The 20,724-nt window shown below is 44.5% G+C and overlaps 1 protein-coding gene and 1 non-coding gene across 2 annotated transcripts in view; both read right to left on the minus strand.

Annotated features, from left to right (window-relative positions):
* Window positions 1-13,335, minus strand: part of IL1R2 (interleukin 1 receptor type 2) — a 35,333-nt gene extending 21,998 nt beyond the window's left edge. The window contains exon 1 of the mRNA XM_043603077.1: window positions 13,119-13,335. Coding sequence (XP_043459012.1) covers window positions 13,119-13,132 — 14 coding nt within the window. The 5' untranslated portion in view covers window positions 13,133-13,335. The remainder of the gene's footprint in view (window positions 1-13,118) is intronic.
* Window positions 13,336-18,722: 5,387 nt separating this feature from the next.
* On the minus strand, window positions 18,723-18,806 carry TRNAQ-UUG. Its single transcript has one exon. It is a non-coding gene; the product is annotated as a tRNA-Gln (tRNA).
* Between the last annotated feature and the right edge of the window lie 1,918 nt (window positions 18,807-20,724).

A 20,724-nucleotide genomic window follows, 5' to 3' on the forward strand; every position in this document is an offset into this window, starting at 1 on the left:
TCAAAATCGCAGGTCTGGTCAGGATGAGAAGTAGAGACATTTCAACAAGGACCCTGTTCCAGTGGCATGAAACCCTAAAATGTTGTACTCCCCATCCCCTCTCACCCACCCACCCCCCTTCCAGGGCCCCCTCAGCCAAAGGAATTAATTGCCTTGGTTTCCCTCTGAAGACTTTGGCAAAAAACAACTGCTTTACTGTGACCTCTTCAGGAAGTGGCTTCAGACAACTAAACCACAAACATGCAGTAGTGATCATTTTTAATAATCAAAACCTCAGGAAAAGGCTGGAACCAAAATTGCCCTAGCGTGGGAAATAGTAATTCTTTGGCAGGCCTAAAGGAAAAAGAATTTGTTCTGCAGAGGTGTGCAGCAAAACATTCCTCTCCTGCCCTACTTTCTTTCAACGTGTCTTTAAATTACAGACAATTTGACATTTCTTGAATCCGAGTTGACCTTCTTACTGGAAGAAAGAAATTTTAAAGGCAACTGATTCCAAGAATTTGAATGACAATTTTTTTTCCACACAACTATGTTTCACTACACCCAGTGTATGAAAACCGAAGAATAAGATGGAAAGCAGGGCCAGGAATAAGAAAATGACCAACAATTTGTGGAGAGTTCAAGGAAGGAGAAAGAACACAGTACGGTGGAAAGAGCTGGTGGCCCCGCACTGAGCCTAGCACCCCGCTTACCGCCTTTGATCCCTGGTGTCAGCCTCCTGCTCATCGATGGTACACATAGCCTAAGAGTATGTAGCTGTTTGCTTCACCTTTTAATTTAATTTTGAAAATCCCAACAGACTAAAAAAGTGAGGATGGCATAACACCAGTATGTATTTCACGAGACTCACCAATTATTAACATTTTGCTTTATTCTCATTCTCTCTGTCTCCTTCCCTATATATACACACACATATATGTGTGTATATATACATATATAAGCATGTATATACATACACATATATATACATATATACATACACACACATATATACATACACACATATATACATATATACACATATATACATATACACACATATGCACACACATACACATATAATATACACACATATATACATACATGTGTACATATATACACGTGTATACACATATGTATACATATATACACATATGTGTATACACATGCATGCACACATACATATACATATACTTACACATATATATACACATACACATATACATATTGTTCCCCTGAACACTGGAAAATTACAGACATCTCAAACTTCACCCCTAAATACTTTAGAATGCATATAGGAACACATGTTTTAGCAGATTGAGAACAAATAAGCAAATAAATGACAGCTCCAGAGATCAATCTTCAGGCATTTAAAAGGATTAAACATGTTACCCTCTAGTATATTTTAATATAGCTCTTAATTCACTGAAAAGATTAAACTTTATTTCTATCTTCACCTTGTTCCGGAAAGATTTTAGACAGCTGCCCATCTCTGAGTCAGGCAGTACAGTCACCCAAAAAAGCAAAACAAAGATGACAGATCTTGAATATTAATGAAGTCAAAGAGTTATCAGGCCCTACTCATACTATTTAGCCACCTCCAGTTTAAAGTAAATTCCTAAAAACTGACACATGTTGTTGCAGGCATGTGGTATGAAACCTTTTGACACCCAAAGGAAAATAAATATTTGCATCAATGTTAAGCTTGGAAATTTTTAAAATTTAAAGCCGAAGAAAAATAAGAAGTATTTTGAACTAAGTCTCTGGAAAGCACAGGATGTTAAGAGCTTAGGGAATAAGCTTCTTTAGGGAATAAGCTTAGGGAATAAGATTCTTTAGTTTCAGATGCAGAGAAATACATGATCAATTTTGAGGCAGCCTTTTTTTTTTTTTTTTTTTTTTTAGTATACTGGCTTAAAGCAGAACCCTTGATGGGTTGTCTACAGAAAGGAGAGAAACTAGTTTCCCCACCACACCACACTCCCCCCACCCAACCCCACAATTCAGGGAACTCAGTGCAGCATGGTGGGACAATTTCTGGTCTGCATGGCCATGTCAGAATGAGAGCACCTCAATGTCCTTGACTCCAGTGGGGTCTGGGGAGATGGAAATGCTTACTGGAAGCCATGGCACAGGAAGACCCATCTTTGGGCCATGATGGGCTGAATCTCAAAGGGAAAACTTAGAGAAGCTAAGACTTGGCTCCATCAAGGGCTACATGCCTTCTTTATGTTTTACTTTCTGAAACCACTCTTTTTTCATCAAATCTTTTGAGCTTGGTCAACTGCCCCAACCAGGAACCATTGGCAAAGAGGTTTAACAAATCAACCCAACTCATCTCCCCACTCATTTGAATCCTCTGTTCACACTTTGCATTCCCAGTAAGTCTGAGTCATTCAGAGCCCCCAGCAAGCTGGACCATCAACCAAGACACTTCCTTCACCTTCTTCCTGCATCAGGCCCTCTTACAGGCTACCCCCTGACAAGACCCACCCCTCTAGCTCAGAATAATTGCCATCCTCCTAGAATAAGACTGATGTGGGGTAGAAGCTCCACCCATGAGGCCCTCAGCACCCACAGTATGAATCCACCAGGCTTCACATTCTCCCAACCTGATATTTGTGTGAGAGGAATTTTCTGCTCTGAACAATTCCAGAGGGCTAACTAAACTCGTGAGTCTGGTAGAGTGCATCATCCCCATTATAAACATGAAGCAATGGAAATAGACTCAGATACATTAAGTAACTTACCCAAGGCCACAGAGCTAATGGAATGATAAAGTGGAATGTAATCCTGAGTCAACACAATCCTTAGCCTTGGTATTCATCCTCTGCTCTATAGAAGCACCGGAACCTGGAGCTAGAGGGGGCTCTAGAAGCCATAAAGCTCAGCAGCCCATCCAAACAGTCTTTCCAAACCCAGCATCCTCCATAGATTGCCAACTTTACCCCTCATTAGATGGACACTTCCAGTCTTGGAATATACACGTGATCAGAAACTTCTGTCATTTAGGGGCATATGGGTGGCTCAGTTGGTTAAGCATCTGACTGTTGATTTCAGTTCAGGTCATGATCTAGCAGTTTATGGGATTGAACCCCACATCTGGCTCTACACTGAGGGCACCGAGTCTGCTTGGGACTTCTCTCTCCCTCTCTCTCAAAGTAAATAAACATTAAAAAAAAAAAAAAAACAGAAACCTCTGTCATTTCAAATGTAAATTTGCCTTTAAGCTCCACTCATTGGTCAGAGTCCATCCTAGAAGGAAGCTCAGAAGAAGTCCATTAACATTGCACAGTAGTTCTGAGAGTTAGGGAGTCTCTATGGGAAAGAACTGTGGAAAGCACATGGACTTGAGAGTCTGACAAAGCAAATGTGAGTCCTGCCTTCCTTGTGTGCCAGCGGGATGGTTTAGGGCCCTGGCAGGGCGGGGACTGGAGGGCGTGGGGATCATACTGCCTCTGAGAGACTCAGTCTGCTAATCTGTAAAATGGCTGTAGCCTAGCATATGGCACAGAAGGGTCAGATTCCATGTGATATGTAAAGAGGTCAACACAGAGCTGGCAAAGACAAATCACTTAAAATGTGGTGGCTGTCATCAGCACTTTACAGAAGCAGACCCAAAAACTCAGGAGGTGAGTAACTTTATCAAGAGCGCACAACTGGCAGAATTGAATTAGAAGTCAGAGTTTCCTCCACCTGCATTCTTACTAACTCCTGCTAAGGGTCCCTCTCACAGCCTGAGAACTTTCTGGTACCATAGTCAATAACTTATCTAATACCAGTTGCTACATTAGAATGGTGTTCAACTTTACCTAATGGAATCAATAAACCTGATGCCTAAATCCATATTATAGAAAAATGTTTGGGGCACCTGGGTGTCTCAGTCAGTTAAGTGTCTGACTCTTGATATCAGCTCCGGTTGTGATCTCCCAATTGTGTGATTGAGCCCTGAGTTGGGCTCTGCGCTGACAGCACAAAGACTGGGATTCTCTCTCTCTCTCTCTCTCTCTCTCTCTCTCTCTCTCTCTCTGCCCCTCCAGCGCTTGTGCGTGCATGCATGCTCTCTCTTTTCCTCTCTCCCTCACTCAAAATTAAATAAATAAACTTTAAAAAAAGAAGTGTGTTTAACATGTAAACACACAATTGTAAATACATGCACACACACACACTGAAAGCCTGCCATGGAATTCTGATGCTTTCATTCAGACCGACATCTTAGCAGTAAAGTCTTTAAGCACATTAGAGCAGGAGATTGAAGCTGGATTTCTGGAAGCTGGATTCACTCTACCATTAACTAGCTATGTGATCTTAGGCAAGCCACTAAGAGATTTACCCAATCTGGGTCACAGTTTCTTCATCTCTAAAATAAATACAAGGACTGAGCTGCTGAAAGCTCCCAGGTCTCTTTCAGCTGTAAAACCCTAGGATTCAAAGTCAGTGTGGATTTGCACTTAGGCTCCAGCCGTGGGCACAGCTCCAGTTTCTAAAGCAGGAAGTAAGGGGCCTTAGTCAGATAACCACCAAATCTCATCAATTCACTTGCAGAAGTCCCAAAGCCAGAAAACAGCAGAGCCAGGATTCAAGACCTCTGAGTTCTCCTGAGGATGGGAGTTCTAGCTCCACTGGGCTACTCACTGGGTAATGTTTGTTGTGTGTTGGCATGGGACAGGAAGCAAACCCTTTAAGCCGAATGTGGCTTTCAACCTCTTGTAATCTGAGTGTATGTAATAAACACCACACAGTCATTCAGAGAACTTATTCATCTGAAATAAGGTGGGCAGAGGAAACAAGGACAAAATGATCTGAACAGCTGAAAGAGAGCAATATGATCCTGGCACAAAGGCATGTATATTTTACTCACAAAAGGAGCTTTTCACCTCTCTCACAGAACCTCTTTCTGGTTGCGTATAGAGTATTATCACTTTTCAGAGTGGCAATTATATTTTCTAAAGATGGCCACAACAGTATCTCCCATCTTATGTGGTCTTCTGTGATGTGATTGTGCACTCTGCCATCATAACTTGGAGTCCAACTCCCCTCCATTGAATGGGGCCAGCCTGGGACTTGTGTCTAACCCACAAAATAATGCTGGGTGAATGCTTCCACCTAGTTTCCTTGGGATGCTTACTCTGGGGAAAGTCAGCCACCATGTAAACTGTCCAACTACTCTGAGACCACCTTGCAAAGGAGGCCACATGTAGGGAATATGGTTGACAGTTCCAGCTATGTCTGGCCTCATAGGAATCCCCTCAAAGACACCATCCATGTGAGTAAAGCCCTCTTAGACTCTCCAGAAGAGTCCTTTCACTAGCTGAGTACCACTGTTTGAACCCAATCAAATCACATGGAGTAGAAGAATTGCTTAGCTGAGTCCCTCTCAAATTCATGACCTGCAGAATATGTGAATTATAATAAAATGTTTGTTATAAGCTGCTAAATTCTGGGGCACTTTGTTACGCAGCAATTTGTGACCAGAACACTTCATCAAAAGCAGATTCGAGGTGGCAAATTAGAAAGAGGGACTGTACTGGTAGAAGAAAATGTACAGAGAAGCAAGTGACAGCTGATGGCCCAATGACACAGGAGACAGAAAAACATTAAGAGAGATGCAGGAAAAAAGAAAAGAAAAATATGAAGACAGTTGCAAGAACCAGAGTACTTCAATCAAAGACCTTTAAGAGCAGACATCAATGGTCCCTCCACCTCACTATGCCTGACTGACAGTGTCAGGGTGACACATTCCATTGTATTTCTCTCCTTGCTATCTCCAATTCTTCTGCCACCATAGCCCAAAGAAAAGGGAAGAGCAAAACCCTCCCCAGAAAGGAGGGAAGGAAGTGGATGTGACATATTCCTTCCTGGTAGGAAGGGGAAGTAGAAGAAAAGGCTTTGGGGGCTCCAGGGTGAAAGGAGGAAAACCACAAGAGCAAGTAGGCATATTGGCATGCTCCTGAGACACACGGTAGAAGGGATGGGGGTGGGGGAGCAACTGAGAGCAGAGAAACTTTTGTTCTGCTTTCAAATTGGGTCTCTAGAGGAACCCCACCATGGTAAAGCAAGGCATCCTGACCAAGTAGGGGTGCTAAGGAAGAAGGGAAATAATGGCATGGCATGTTCAGGTAGAGGGATGCAAGGGTTAGTCCCCTGCTAGATTGAGTTCTTCACTGATGGAGAAGAGATCCAGATATTCCCCTGTGCTTCCAGTGGAGAATGGGAGGTAAACTGAGATCTGGGCTACTATGGGGCTGACATGATGAAAGACGAGGTGACTTGAAGCCAAGACTGCCAGATATTCAGTCCATGAGGAGCAGTGTGGCCAAATGTGGAAACATACCCCCAACAGGTGGTAAATTCCACATCCTTAAGCCCTGAGCTCTTCACCCTCTACTACCATGGCTTTTCTGGGGCTCCCCTGAGATCCTCTTGGTCCAGCAACAAATACTACAGCATCCATTCCAGTTGGTTGACGTTCGTTCATCTCTGCTGGTTGCTAAATATTCTGAGTATAATCTGCACAAGTGGCCAGTCTAAGCCAGGAGAGAAACGTGGCTATGGCCAAGAAACAGAGAACCTATGGAGCCAGTGAGGCACACAGTAGACCCAAGTTGGCCATTGTCATGGCTCTGACCCAGCTGCAAGATCAGACCATGGGTTTTCCCAGCCACAGAACTCAGCAGTAGATTCAGCAGGACACTACATGACCACCCCATCCAGAGACATCTCCATGGAAACCAGTGAAGTCTTCAGGCCATCAGGTGTGGACTGTCACCCTTCCCATCCTGCCCTGAGGACATGGCCTCCCTATTGTCAGACTCCTTCCTGGCTAGGAGGTGAGAAACTCTGAAAGCCTGAGCTCCACCCAAAAGAGACTGAATAAATCCAAGAGAGGCAAATGTGAACCAGCAAGATGGGGATGACATTTTCCTAATGAAAAGGGGCCTTAAGACCAAATGAGATTCTTATCAAAATAGTGATTAAAGGTACAATTTTTGGCATCAATTTGTAGTGAGTATAAAGTTTCACCATGCTACATATATTTTAGAAAGAGTTCCTTCCAAAATTAAGTTGTCAAAAAAGGTGGGTTTTTCTCTTTATGCATTGAAAGATCATCTTCCACTCCCTGGAAAATGTGCCCAGCCAGGATGGCTTGTCCTCTGAGGGTCACAGAAGGTGGCAGCTTTCCCTAGCCCTGTGTCCAGCATGTCCATGAGAGCAGAGAAAAGTCAAGCGAAAACAAACAATTAAAAACTCAAACGATTTTGGGGTGCCTGGGTGGCTAAGCATCTGACTTCGGCTCAGGTCATGAACTCACGGTTTGTGAGTTCGAGCCCCGCGTCGGGCTCTGTGCTGACAGCTCAGAACCTGGAGCCTGCTTTGGATTCTGTGTCTCCCTCTCTCTCTGCCTCTCCCCTGCTCATGCTTTGTCTCTCTCTGTCTCAAAAAAATAAATAAATAAAACATTTTAAAAAAAAACTCAAATGATTTTTATCTATACCGTCTGGGGAAATCCGTTGCCATGAGAAAGCCCACTAAAGCCCAAACTTACTGGGTTTTCCACAGACCCAAAAAGTCTCACCAGGGAGTCCTTTGCTGTCCTCTGTGGCTGGGGTCAAGCATTCCATTCACACACTAACCCCTCTGGCTGTTTTCAGCCCTGCGATGCCCAGCCGCCTTGTCAAGAAGAGATCTATGAAGCTGGATGGTCTGAAATCCTGCTTCCTCCCAACCTGAGCAACATGCTATGGTAGACAGACTCACGCTGACCAATATCTGGAACTTTTCTACTCTGGATACACACAGAATTTCACTTCTCTGTACCCTTGAAGTTAGGCATAGTCACATGACTGGTTATAGCCATGTAAAGTAAGTAGGAAGGATATGGATCACTAAGCATTTCATTTCTGGTGCCTACCCTCCAGCACTCTTTCTCTGAGCCCTTGTTTATTGACGGCGGCCACATAGGATGATCAGGTTATCTTGATAGGAGGCTGAGGTCTATCTACGTCCATCCATGGATCCACTCAGTTGTCTCTGCATGTCTTTCTACTTCTGTTAAGTAGGAGAAACATCTATTTCCCACCCCAGCACTCATGTCAAAACAATCTAACAGATGGTCTTCATGAATTCTCTTTTGAAAATGTCCTCAAGTGGCTACAGCGAGCCGTCCACAGTCTCACACAGCTGACCAATGACAATGAGATAGCATGAGCAAAAGAAACTTGTGTTGTACTAAGCTACTGAGATGTTTTAGGTTTATCTCTAACTTGGAATGATATGCACAGCAACCAAAGAAAACAATTGTAATTGTTTTCTATTGTTGTGTAGAGATACCATGAACTTGGTGACTTAAAATAACACCCATTCATTAGTCATACTGCTGTGGGTCAGATGTCTGGTCTCAGCTTGGATAAAGTCTCTGCTCAGGGTCTAGCAGACTATCAAAGCTCAGGGTCCTGTTCCAAGCGGTTTTTGGTAGGAGTCAGTTCCTTTTGATTGTACAACTGGGGTCCCCACTTTTGTACTGGTTGTAAGCCAAGGCCACTCTCAGCAGCTAGAGGCCACCCACCATTTCCAGCCTCATGGCCACCTCCACAAGATGACAGTTTGTTTTCTCAAGGCCAATAGAACAATATCGGATGTTGCGTCATGTATGTCTGACCTCTTGACTCTGACCCCTAGACTTTTTTTTTTTTTTATACAGTCTACCTGGTTGTATCAGGCACACCCAGGAAAACTCCTTTTGATCAACTTCAAGTCAGCTAGTCAGGGTCTTAAATTACACCTGCAAAATTCTTTCACCTTTGTGGTACAAGGTAAACCTAATCATTACATTCTTATATTCCCTCCTCATTCAGGGGAGGGGATATACAAGAACCTGGATCAGTGGGGGTCGTCTTAGGATTCTGCTTACCACAGACATTTAAAAAAACATTCTGATGAATATTAGCTCTAGAAAATTCAGGAACTATCCACAGCTTTGCTTTCACTTCTTCCTTGCTCCCAAGTAAGAAAACCTTGTCCCAAATGTTTTGAAGCCTTGCTATTCAAAGTGTCATCCATGACCAGCAGCATCACTTGTGAAGAGAGGTGAAATCGCAGGCCCCACCTCAGACTCAGGCATCAGAATTATGGGCATATTAATGAGATTTCTAGGTGATTGAGAAGCATTGATCTTTAGATTGGTTCATCCTTAAATAAAGTAGGCAGAGGTCTACATGGAGTGAGAGCACAGCTTATATTAAATTCCCATGCCCTGATCACTCCAGGCTTTCAGAGAGGTTTCTGAAATTTTGCTGTCAGAATCACATAATCTGATGATGATATAGAAGATGGTGATACTAGCTAACATTTACTGAACATCAATATACGCCAAGCAGTAGGCAAAGCTCTTTTAATTTCCCCAACGTGTAATGAGCTACATATTATTATTTTTGTTTTAGAGATGAAGACATGGAGGCTTACAAGAAGAGTTCCTTACTCCTCTATGGAAAAACAAATAAAAGTGGTGGGGCTAGGATTTGCCGTAACTCAGGGTGTATGTGATCGTATTGTCAGAAGTTGTCAAAGCTAGTCCGTGAATCACAAACTAGGGTCTGGGCCAATTCAGCTTGTGAGTAAGCATTATTCAGCCAGAATGTTGGTATTACTTTTCACTGAATTTCTTTCCCAAGGGACAACCTTATTCCAATTGGCCACAAGCCCTATCACTCACAGACTCACAGAGTTGATTTACTGCCTGGACTGTGAATATACTCAAGCCTGAAATCCCCAATTAAGTCCACGTATTCTTGAATTTCCCCTTGACATTTCATGACAAATGTGGGTAGTATGAATACTTTCCAGAGATCCTTAACAACAGCAAAGAACCTCTGCTCCCTAACCCATCCCTGTCATCTGATGAGTGAAACTAATGTCCAGAAACTAAGGTATGTGTCTAAGTCACATAGCAAGATAATATCAAGGTTCTAAATTGGGCTCTTTTGGCCCTGCAATCAAATATCACAATCATCTGCCTCCTCATGTTTAGGAAACTATTTATGCTCAATATGAAACAGAGGTTCTTAACCAAAGTATGTTTCAGAATCGTTTGGATGGAGGTTAATACAGATTCTCAGACTTCTCTCCTATTCACACCACTGGTGAGTCAAATGCCCGTTAATCTGAGATTCATCAGATAAATTACAGGTTCAGAACACAGAGTTTGAAGTTGAGCTAGTCCCTGAATAGTTAATAGAGGTGGGACAGTAAGGAGTATAAGGGACAGAATAGGGCAGGGGCTCTCAGCCTTGGTTATACATTGGAATTCCTGAAAAGTTTTAAATTTTTCTTTTAATGTTTATTTATTTTTGAGAGAGAGAGAGAGTGTGTGTGAGCAAGGAAGGTGAAGAAAGAGAGAGACACAGAATCCAAAGTAGGCTCCAGGTTCTGAGTATCAGCACAGAGCCAAAAGCAGGGCTCGAATTCATGGACCACAAGATCATGACCTAAGTCAAAGTCAGATACCTAACCAACTAAGCCATCAGACACCCCTAGAAAACTTTAAACGCTACTAATGCCTGGGTCCCAGCCCCCGACGTTAATGATATAATTGGTCCCAGGTACAGAGATTTTTAAAAGCTCCCCAACTGATTCTAACACTTGGCCAGGGCTAAGAACCACTGGAGTAGGGTCTCTGAGATGCTAGAGTATTAACAGCACCATCATCATTTTCCTTGTGACCCCACTGGGTTTGGCCCATCACCTGGCCACAGAAGCTTCCATATTCCTTTCATCTTTTTGCTGCCCTTTGCCACCCCCTTCCTATGTTAAGCAATGTTCCTTCATTAGTGAAGAACAAAATTGATAGGAGCCTGAGGTCAAGATTCAGACACTAAGATACCTCTTGTTCCTGCTGTGATTATGTGTCCATCCGTTAAAAGAATTCTCCTATTTAAGACCTCCGGCCTCTGGTACTCATGTCAAACCCAGTGGGTCTCTGAGAGCTGTTTTGAAAATGGCCTCAAAATGTTGTTGTCCTGAAACAACTCCCTGGTCAGTTTGCACTGGGTGTAAAACTTCTTGTTGTTGCCTAAAGAAGTGGTTCTCAAAGTGTGGTCCCCAGACCCGGAGCATCAGCATCACCGGGGAACTGCTCAGAGATGCAAGTCCTCAGACATTCTGCACACAAGTACTGAATCAGAAATCTGAGTAGATCCAGCAGTCTGTGCTTACTAAACCCCAGGGGTACAGGTACACCCTCAGGTTTGAGAAGCACTGGCCAAAGGCTCTGTCTTGACCATGTACCCCCACACGGAAAGCAGCTGATGATAACATAAAAAGGCAACCTAAACCCATACAACTGCCATTTGTCAGTTGTGTTTTTACGTGACACGGACTCTGGTAGCCTGTCCGTGGCTAGCAGAGGAGGAGGAACAGGGCCTGAGGGTCTTAATCACACAGTAGTTTGTCGTGCAACAGCTGGGGTGTGAGGTCCAGTGGGAGCCAGGAGGTTGAGGGGACACCTGCTGGCAGGACTTGGGAGATGCTCCCTGGCAGCTGGGAATAAATGGAGCAGAGACTATCCTCACAGCTCCTCTGACCCTACCCAAGTTTCCTTCTTGCCTCTTAGGGTAACCAAAGAGGCTAAAATGTGGGAAAATGCAATGGAAATGGACAAGACTGTAATGAGATGTGACTGTAATGAGATGTCAGTTGTGTGTGTGGAAATACCACACTGAACCGGCAGTGAACCACTGCCCCCCTTGAGATGGCAGAGCTCAGAGAGATGGGCCAGGGCAAGGGTGAACTGGGTGGGATGGGGTGAGCTGAGGAGCAGGAAGCAGCATCCCATCGCAGACCCTGAGCAGCTGGGGGGCGGGGGGGCAGGGGCTTGACAAGTCAGGTCACTCAACTGTCTGTTTATAGAAGAGGAAACCCAGACAGAGACGAGGCTTGACCTGGACCACACCACACTAATGGCAGAGCTGGGAGCTTCTGAGGACACTGGGGTTCCATGAGGAGCCAAGGCCTCCAAAGGTGTGGGATTCAAGGGAGATAATGCCAAAGAGTGAGAGCCAACATCTCGGCAGCACACACAGTGTGCCAGGCTGCTCCAAGCGCTTCCCATGATTCAGACTCATTTACTCTTCCCACTACCTTGGGATCCTCCTCACCAAGGTCACTATTTACAGATGGGGAAACTGAGGCACTGAGAGGCTAAATGTAAATTGTGCAATGTATTTCATTATAATTGGGGATAAAAACTAACTTTATTTTAAAAATCGTACCTAGTTTTATTATTTCACGAGAATGAAGCAAGGAATAAAGGTAAGCTTAATGCTTCCTGGCTATTGATTACTGGCCAGCTGCTGGCCACTGGATAGATGATCTCTATCCAAATTGTACTCCTTATTCACTAGAGTACAGAATGGTTTAAAGACAGTCATGTTATGGACACAGGTGTGACATCATACAACTAGTAAGAGGCAAAGTCAGAACTCGAACACAGACCCTTTAGCCTCACAGCTCACACTTTACCACCACTATCTGCTTGCTACTCCTCCAAGACAACCCAGAGTCCTGGTGTTCAGCCGGCTCTGAAAGCCCCAGTGTTAGAAGAGTGACACCCACTTTTAAAAAGGAAATATGCCCTACTAGAAAGTTCCCCAACCTTCCAAAGAAGAAAGCCTCTGAATTCAGTGTAAGCCTTGTAGGCACAGCCTCCCCCGAGGTGACCTGTCTACAACTATGAATTTCCTTTTATTGGATTCTGCACCAATTTTACCTGTTGCTTGGAAACATGGAAGATCCTCAGAGACCCTCTGATCCAGCCTTTTTTTGACAGAGAAACTGAAGCCCAAGAAGGTCAAGGTCACCTTCACACAAGTGAAGATCAAAGAGATGAGGAATGTCACCCAGGAAGGCACCCAGAGACATCAGGAAATCTGCTTGAGGCTCCATTCTGAAATGGAACTCAAGGGTCCTGACGCCTCAGATTTCTCTCTCTCTCTCTCTCTCTCTCTCTCTCTCTCTCTCTCTCTCTCTCTCCCTCTCTCTCTCTCTCTCTCCCTCTCATTCTGTCATTCCCTCTCTCTCTCATTCTCTCACTCTCTCTGTTTCTCCTTCTCTCTCATACCCTCACACTCTCAAAATCCTCTTACCTGCAGCCCTGCATTCTTTGACTTTGTTGCTTCTCGCCTGGGGAAGGCTGCCAGGCCCAACTTTTACCTTCAGTGGAAACTCAGCAGTCCAGGCAGGGATTTATATCCTCATCCTCCAGGGATTTCCTAATAGGGCATGTGTCACTCTCTCTGACTGAGTGGCTGTGAACACACCTTTTCCCTCCTTACCGGGGAGCACCCTCTGGCTTATGGTGCTGGGTGCATGATCACTCAGTTGGGGAAGTGGCCAAGGAAACTGTGTGTAAGTTTCCCTATTTTTTTGTGACTCGCTAAAACTTATGTACTTCCAGCTGAGAGGTGGTTTTAAAGTGATGTGTATTCTGCCTGACCATGGCTCTATCAAAGAGAAAAGGAGGTCTTCTGGGCTTTAACTGGTGAGAGAGTTGATGTCTGTCCCCATGGAACCCTTCTGGGATAGAAGGAGAGTTAAGCTTTGAGTCCTCTGTGTCCCAGTCTTATATGATTTCTAATTGTTAAGTGAAGGAAGGGGGTGACTTTCCAAATCTTTATTACAATTTGTGGAATTTGTCAAACCGAATAGTTTGTCTGCTGGAAATGGAAATTCGGTCCTAAATCATGTCTGTACAAAACAAATGTCTCCTAACTCCCTCTAACAGGCCCAAAGGTTATGTTGATGGCTTCTCTATCCCCTTCATCAGCCACCAGGAGTTAGAGAGGAGGGAGTCATGTGGGGTGGGAGTGGAGGAAGAGAGGCGGTAAGCCAGACCAGTGGCTGCCACAGGAGCTTGCCCACTCACTGGGACCTGCTGCAAATCCTCAGATGCACAGGGCCCCTGATGGTTTCACTGCCTTGCTGTTGGCCCAGATGGGCTTACGAACACCCACCCCATCACCCTTGCCCCCTCCACATACCCCAGGGTCCAGTGCCCTCCTTGATATGAACACGAAGCCACAGGGGAAAGAGTAAAAATCTGGCCGGGACCAAGGCATGGGGCCAGAACATGAACCCTCTGGGTCCTCAAGACCTCCTGTTGGGCCAAGTTGCATAGTGTAGGCAGAGGTGTAATGTGGATCCCCCTGTTGGTGGATGGAAAAGAACATTTATCCAAATGTCCTTAAAAATCCATATTATTAACCTTAATGACACATTCTGTCTAACTTACTCAGATACTCAGGTTCTTACAGGTGAAAAGGCAGATAGAGAAATGCTTTTAGAGAAGTCTTAGGGATTTCATATCCAGAACAAATGGCTCGAAGCTAAAAAGTCCCATTGGCCCTTGTTTTATCCTTTTGCTAACAAGGAAGATAACTTTCAGGGAACCACAGCTCAAATTGGGTAAATAAAATCTGAGAAAAATGCAATGTTGGACCTAGATAGAGACTTAGAGGTGGTTGCAAATTGAGGTCCAGGCACTTAAGGAGACCACAGGTGAGGAAGCTGTATTAATTTATGTAATTTCATGATGGAAGCTGTAATACCCCCAAAATGGAGTTTCTTGGGCAAAGAGTAAAGGTTACACTGTATCCATGCTTATTCTTTCTCCAATGACCAGTTGAAGGGGGAGCGTTTGGTTTTGTTCTGTAATCTTGACATGGTTAGATTGACGTGTGAGCTATACATTTTGAGTCAAGCCAAGTAATTTCAAGGGTGTAAATTCACCCTAGCAGGGAAATTTCCCCAAATACCTCATCATCCCAGGATGAAGGGTATGCAAATAATTGAGTATTGTCCTCACTCTCTTTGTGGTCAACCAAACATACCAGCCTCAGCTAACCTTGCCTTGGCTGGGATCCTACTTGGTAAATAGCACAGGGAAGCCCACAGCTTAATATAGCCAAAGAGAAGAAGTGAAACCATGCAGTCTGCTTTTGGTCAAGTATAACTGCTGATCTTGTGATCCATAAAGAGGAATTTACATAACCTCACTTCTTCAATGGTAAAGTGTGATCATGGAGCCACAAGAATTGCTTGAATAGCCCTTTGAGGAATTAATGCCTCAGACCCAACCGTCACTGAAAGTACTCATGGAAAAATGGCGACCCTCCCATATCCCTCCATTTCCCATCCATGGTCTACACTGTCCCCTCCTCATTATCACTAGAGTGTTTGGTTCAATTTCTCCACCAACTGATGGGAAATGGACAAGGCACAGAATGTTCTATAGTATCTCGAAATCCTCTGAGGTTTGAGGTGAAAGTCACCCAGGATGTTTATTGCAAGGATTGAAGCAATGAGTCTTCATTTTTCGAACCCAGCCCTTTCCAAAGTCTGTTTGGGGTCAGAAATCGACAGCAATCTTCTGAAAACCTCTGTGGCAAGCTTCCAACCTGCCCTGTGATGTAGAGGCCAGAGGGTACAGAAAAGTGAGGAGGGAGTTTGAGGGAGCAAAGAATCTGTGTTGGTCACTGTGTCATGGATTATAGCAGAGACTATTTGTCCCTGGTTTGATGGGACGGCCTCTGTCAAATTATCCTCATAAATTCACTCATTCTTATCCTTGATTTGGATTCAAGACAATATGGTCACCAAGCCCCTAGGGTCATTGAACATTCCAAGGCCTGCTCTGGTCAGTGGACCAATAACAGAAAAATACTCTTGTGCCTTATTCACAGAGGCAAGAGAAAAGTCTTCCCGTCCCCATACATAATTAACAAACTAACAAACTAAACTATTGACTGCAAATGGGCTTCTAACTCATCTGTGAAAAGAAGTAAATGCATTCTGTGTGGGTTTCCAGTTGCTTCTGTAACAAATTACCACAACCAGTGGCTCCATACAACACCAATTAATTCTCTTACAGTTATGGGGCGCCTGGGTGGCGCAGTCGGTTTAGCCTCCGACTTCAGCCAGGTCACGATCTCGCGGTCCGTGAGTTCGAGCCCTGCGTCAGGCTCTGGGCTGATGGCTCGGAGCCTGGAGCCTGTTTCCAATTCTGCGTCTCCCTCTCTCTCTGTCCCTCCCCCGTTCATGCTCTGTCTCTCTCTGTCCCAAAAATAAATAAAAAACGTTGAAAAAAAAAATTTAATTCTCTTACAGTTCTGGAGGTCAGACACGTGGCATGGGTCTCGGAGGGCTAAGCTCCTTCTGAAGGCTCCTGGGGAAAATACACTTCTAGAGGTTGTCCTCATTGATTCACTGAGGTCTCCAGCACCCTCACCTTCCCCCCGGGGTCCCATCATCACATGACCTTCTTCTATGTGTTCCTTGCTCCCTCTTGTGAGTTACGCTGGTGATTATATTTGGGACCCACTCAAATACACAGGATAATCTCCCCACCTGAAGATTATTACCTTAATCTCATCTGCAAAATCCCTTTTGCCATAGAAGGCAACATAACCATAGGCTTCAGGAATTCGGACATGGGCATGTTCAGGAGACAATTGTTCAGCCATGTACAAGCACAGTTTGCTCCCAGTTCTGTTTTGTTTTTTTTAATACCCACAATAAAGGCAATCTATAAAACTCATTTGGAGATAAAACTTCCAAGTCACCATCCCCGGCCTTTTATGACTGTAAGTCTCAGGTCAAATGGCCTTCCTGGCCACTGTCACTCACACCCCAACCATGGCCCACCCTAATATAGCCCCAGTTTCCATAATGGCTTCTAGTTCCCACACAGCTCTTTTCTTTTTTTTTTTTTTTCAACGTTTATTTATTTTTGGGACAGAGAGAGACAGAGCATGAACGGAGGAGGGGCAGAGAGAGAGGGAGACACAGAATCGGAAACAGGCTCCAGGCTCTGAGCCATCAGCCCAGAGCCCGACGCAGGGCTCGAACTCACAGACCACGAGATCGTGACCTGGCTGAAGTCGGACGCTTAACCGACTGCGCCACCCAGGCGCCCCAACACAGCTCTTTTTTTGAGTCATGAGAACTTTCTCTGCCTTCTAATAATCTCTTAGTAACGTATAGAAAATTTTGCTTTTTCGGCTGACACACTTCTGAAAAGCGGTGACGGGGCCTGAGTCATCCTGCAGGGCCCCAGGGGTACCATCGCCTTCTCATCTGTGTATCATGTTATATAATGCACGGCCTCAGTGACCCCACCTGCGCGGTGACACACCTGGCCTGTGACAGGCACGCACACTTCATGCAGAGCCCCGACCCCTCCAGCACACTCATCACCCCTGGGGCAGGTCGTCACAAGCAGGCTCAGCACTTGGGCTCAGCAGCCTTCAGCAGCTGGAAGGAGGGCCTCAACTGAAATTAATCACAAAGGAGAATCCACGCTTCTCAGCAGCCTGTCATGGGCTGGCACTCCAGCTTCCCCAGGAAGTGACATCCACAGTGGTTACACATGGTGCTTCATCCAGCGCTACTGAAGCAATTGCCTCTGCCCCCTCGGGCCTGTGGGTGGCCCATGACCTCATGCCACTGCAGCTAGCCTCAGTGCAACAATGCATACATTGGACAGGGAAAGGGTGGTGACGGTCACACCCCCTCACCTGGTCTGGGAGAGGTTGAGCTTAGAAGCATGGGGCAGTTACATGCCAATGTGTATTTTATGGACGAGACAGTGTTTTTAGAACAACTTTAAAATGAATCCACAGGGAACTCCATTCCTATGTCTGCCAAGTCAGGGCCAACCATTCCCCTTCATTAACCATGACCTTTATTAACAACATCTGTATTGTGAGGCTCTGACATCCGGGCCTTGCTGAGCCCTCAAGGGCTAGCCAACTCCTAGAGGTGGCAAACGACTCCCCCTACAAGCACACCTTTCAGGCGTGCCCCAACCAATGTGTGCCCATGCCCCAACCACTTAAGAATGTGTCTACCTCCATGGACTTGGTCCCCATTTGGGGGGTCCATTTCCCCTTCAGATCAAACACCTTTTGAAGCATTCCAATCCTTTGGGTTGAGAAGAGTAGATTAAAAAAAACAACAACAACAACAAAAAAACGTTGGGGTGCCTGGGTGGCTCACTTGGTTAAGCATCCGACTCTTGATTTTGGCTCAGGTCATGATCTCCCGGTCTCTGAGTTCAAGCCCTGCATCTACCTCGGTGCTGACAGCTCAGAGCCTGGAGCCTGCTTCAGATTCTGTGTCTCCCTCTCTCTCTGCATACCACTCCCCCGACTCACATTCTCTTTGTGACTCTCAATCTCTCAAAAATAAATAAACATTAAAAAAATTTTTTTTAATAAAAATAGTTTTCTGTACCCTGTCAGTATCCCGGGTCTCAGCAAAGGGCAGGACAGTGTAGAGGCAAAGCAAGTGCCCCAGCCGGGGAAGGAAGAGACAGCACAGCAGGGGCAGGGAGCAGAGAGCCCTGTGCCAGCGAGAACCATGCCTGGGTCCCTAGGGCAGCAGTTCTCAAAGTATTGCCCACACCAACAGCAGTGGCACGTCCTGAATCCCGGTAGAAATGGCATTCTGAGCCCTCATGCCAGACTATTAAATCAGAAATAGGGAGGTACCTGGCAACTGGTGCCCCACCCACATGATCCCCACGTGATTCTGATGCTGACAATTTCTCCTCTTTTTTTCAATTTTTCTTTTTTTTTTAAATTTTTTAATGTTTATTCTTGAGAGAGAGAGAAAAAGCACAAGCGGAAGGGGCAGAGAGAGAGGGTACACAGAATCTGAAGCAGGCTTCAGGCTCTGAGCTGTCAGCACAGAGCCTAACATGGGGCTCAAACCCACGAACATGAGATCATGACCTGAGTCAAAGTCAGATGCTCAACCAACTGAGCCACCCAGGCACCCTCTTTTTTTCAATTTTTAATTGAGGTACAGTTGACATACAATATTATATTAGTTTCAGGTGTATGACATAGCAATTTGATATTTACCTTATGAAATGCTCACCATGGTAAATAGAGTCACCATCTGTCACCATACAAAGTTATTACAATATTATTGACTATATTTCCTATGCTGTTCGTTTCAACTTTGTGACTTCATTTATTTTATAACTTTGTGCCTCTTAATCCCCTTCACCTATTTTGCCCATCTCCCCTCCCCCACCCTTCAAACTATCAGTTTGTTCTCTGTTATTTATGAGTCTGTTTCTGTTTTGTTTTGTTTTTTTATTTTAGATTTCACTTATGAGTGAAATCATATGGCATTTGTCTTTCTCTGTCTGACTTATTTCACTTAGCATTATACTCGCTAGGTCCATCCATGTTGTTGAAGATGGCAAGATCTCATTCTTTTTTATAGCTGACTGACATTCCATTGTGTGTGTGTGTGTGTGTGTGTGTGTGTATACACACACACACACATATATGTATATATGTATACATATATGTGTATATATACACATATATACATACATACCAAATCTTCTTTATCCATTCATCTACCAGTGGACACTTGATTTGCTTCCATACCTTTGCTATTGTAAATAATGCTGCAGTAAACATGGCAGGGGACACATATCTTTTCAAATGAGCATTTTTGTTTTCTTTGGGTAAATACTTAGCAGTGGAATTACTGGGTCATATGGTAGTTTTATTTTTAACTTTTTGAGGAACCTCCATACCGTTTTCCACAGTGGCTGCACCAGTTTGCATTCCCAACAGTGCATGAGGGTTCCCCTTTTTCCACATCCTCACCAACACTTATTTTTTGTCTCGTTTTTTAACGTTTATTTATTTTGAGAGAGAGAGAGAGAGTGCAAAGTGGAGGAGGGGCAGAGAGAGAGAATCTCAAGCAAGCTCTGCACTGACAGCCCCCCATTGCAGGGCTCCATCTCACCAACCATGAGACCATGACCTGAGCCAAAATCAAGAGTTGGACACTTAACCAAATGAGCTACCCAGGAGCCCCTCCTGTCTTTTTGATACTAGCCATTGTCATTTGGTCTTGATTTGCATTGCCCTGATGATGAGTTATGTTAGTATCTTTTCATGTGTCCATTGGTCATCATGGATGTTTGAAGTGACAAAATTTTGAGAAGCACTACTCCAGTGGTTCTCAATTCTGGCTGCACATGAGAAGCTCTTAACAAATACTGGTGCCCAGGCCCACCTTCATACCAATTTAATCTTGAAAGAGGTGGGGCTGGGCCAGTCAATACTTTTTATGCTCCTGCAGTTATTCTAATGCGTTGCTTGCCACAGTTAAGAGCCACTGCCTGAGGAATTGAACTGCTCACAATCTTCAGAGCTGTGTCTTTACCTCTGGCAGGAAGAAAAGGTAAATAAGTGGGGGAAATTCCCACTGAGGACAGTTATTAAGAAAGACAAAGGTGAACCTGAGCTAGATCACAAGAGCTGAACTTCCAGGCTCTACCCTGGAATCAGGCCAAGCATGGGGACAGCATTCCCATTCATTCATTCATTCATTCCACTAATACGATTTTGAGCACTTGCTCCAAGCCCAGCATTGTTCTAGAACCTGAAAACTCACACTCTAGTAGAGAAAATGACAATAATAAAGACATAAACAAATGAATGTCAACTTATATCAAGCAAGATGCTAGTCAACCAGTAACCAATACTAAGGTAATTCAAATGTCATTTCTCACTGGGTTTGGTCTCAGCAACTGGCATCATCTGTTCTCACCCATCGAGTGTTCGGTACATCACCCCCATTACTTTTGGGACATCTATAAGCCTTGATCTGATGACACTAATCCAGTAACAGTAGGGGTGTCAGTAATGCTGACAGTTTGGA

This window comes from Prionailurus bengalensis, chromosome A3 (genome assembly GCF_016509475.1).
Source record: "Prionailurus bengalensis isolate Pbe53 chromosome A3, Fcat_Pben_1.1_paternal_pri, whole genome shotgun sequence".
Classification (NCBI taxonomy): Eukaryota; Metazoa; Chordata; class Mammalia; order Carnivora; family Felidae; genus Prionailurus; species Prionailurus bengalensis.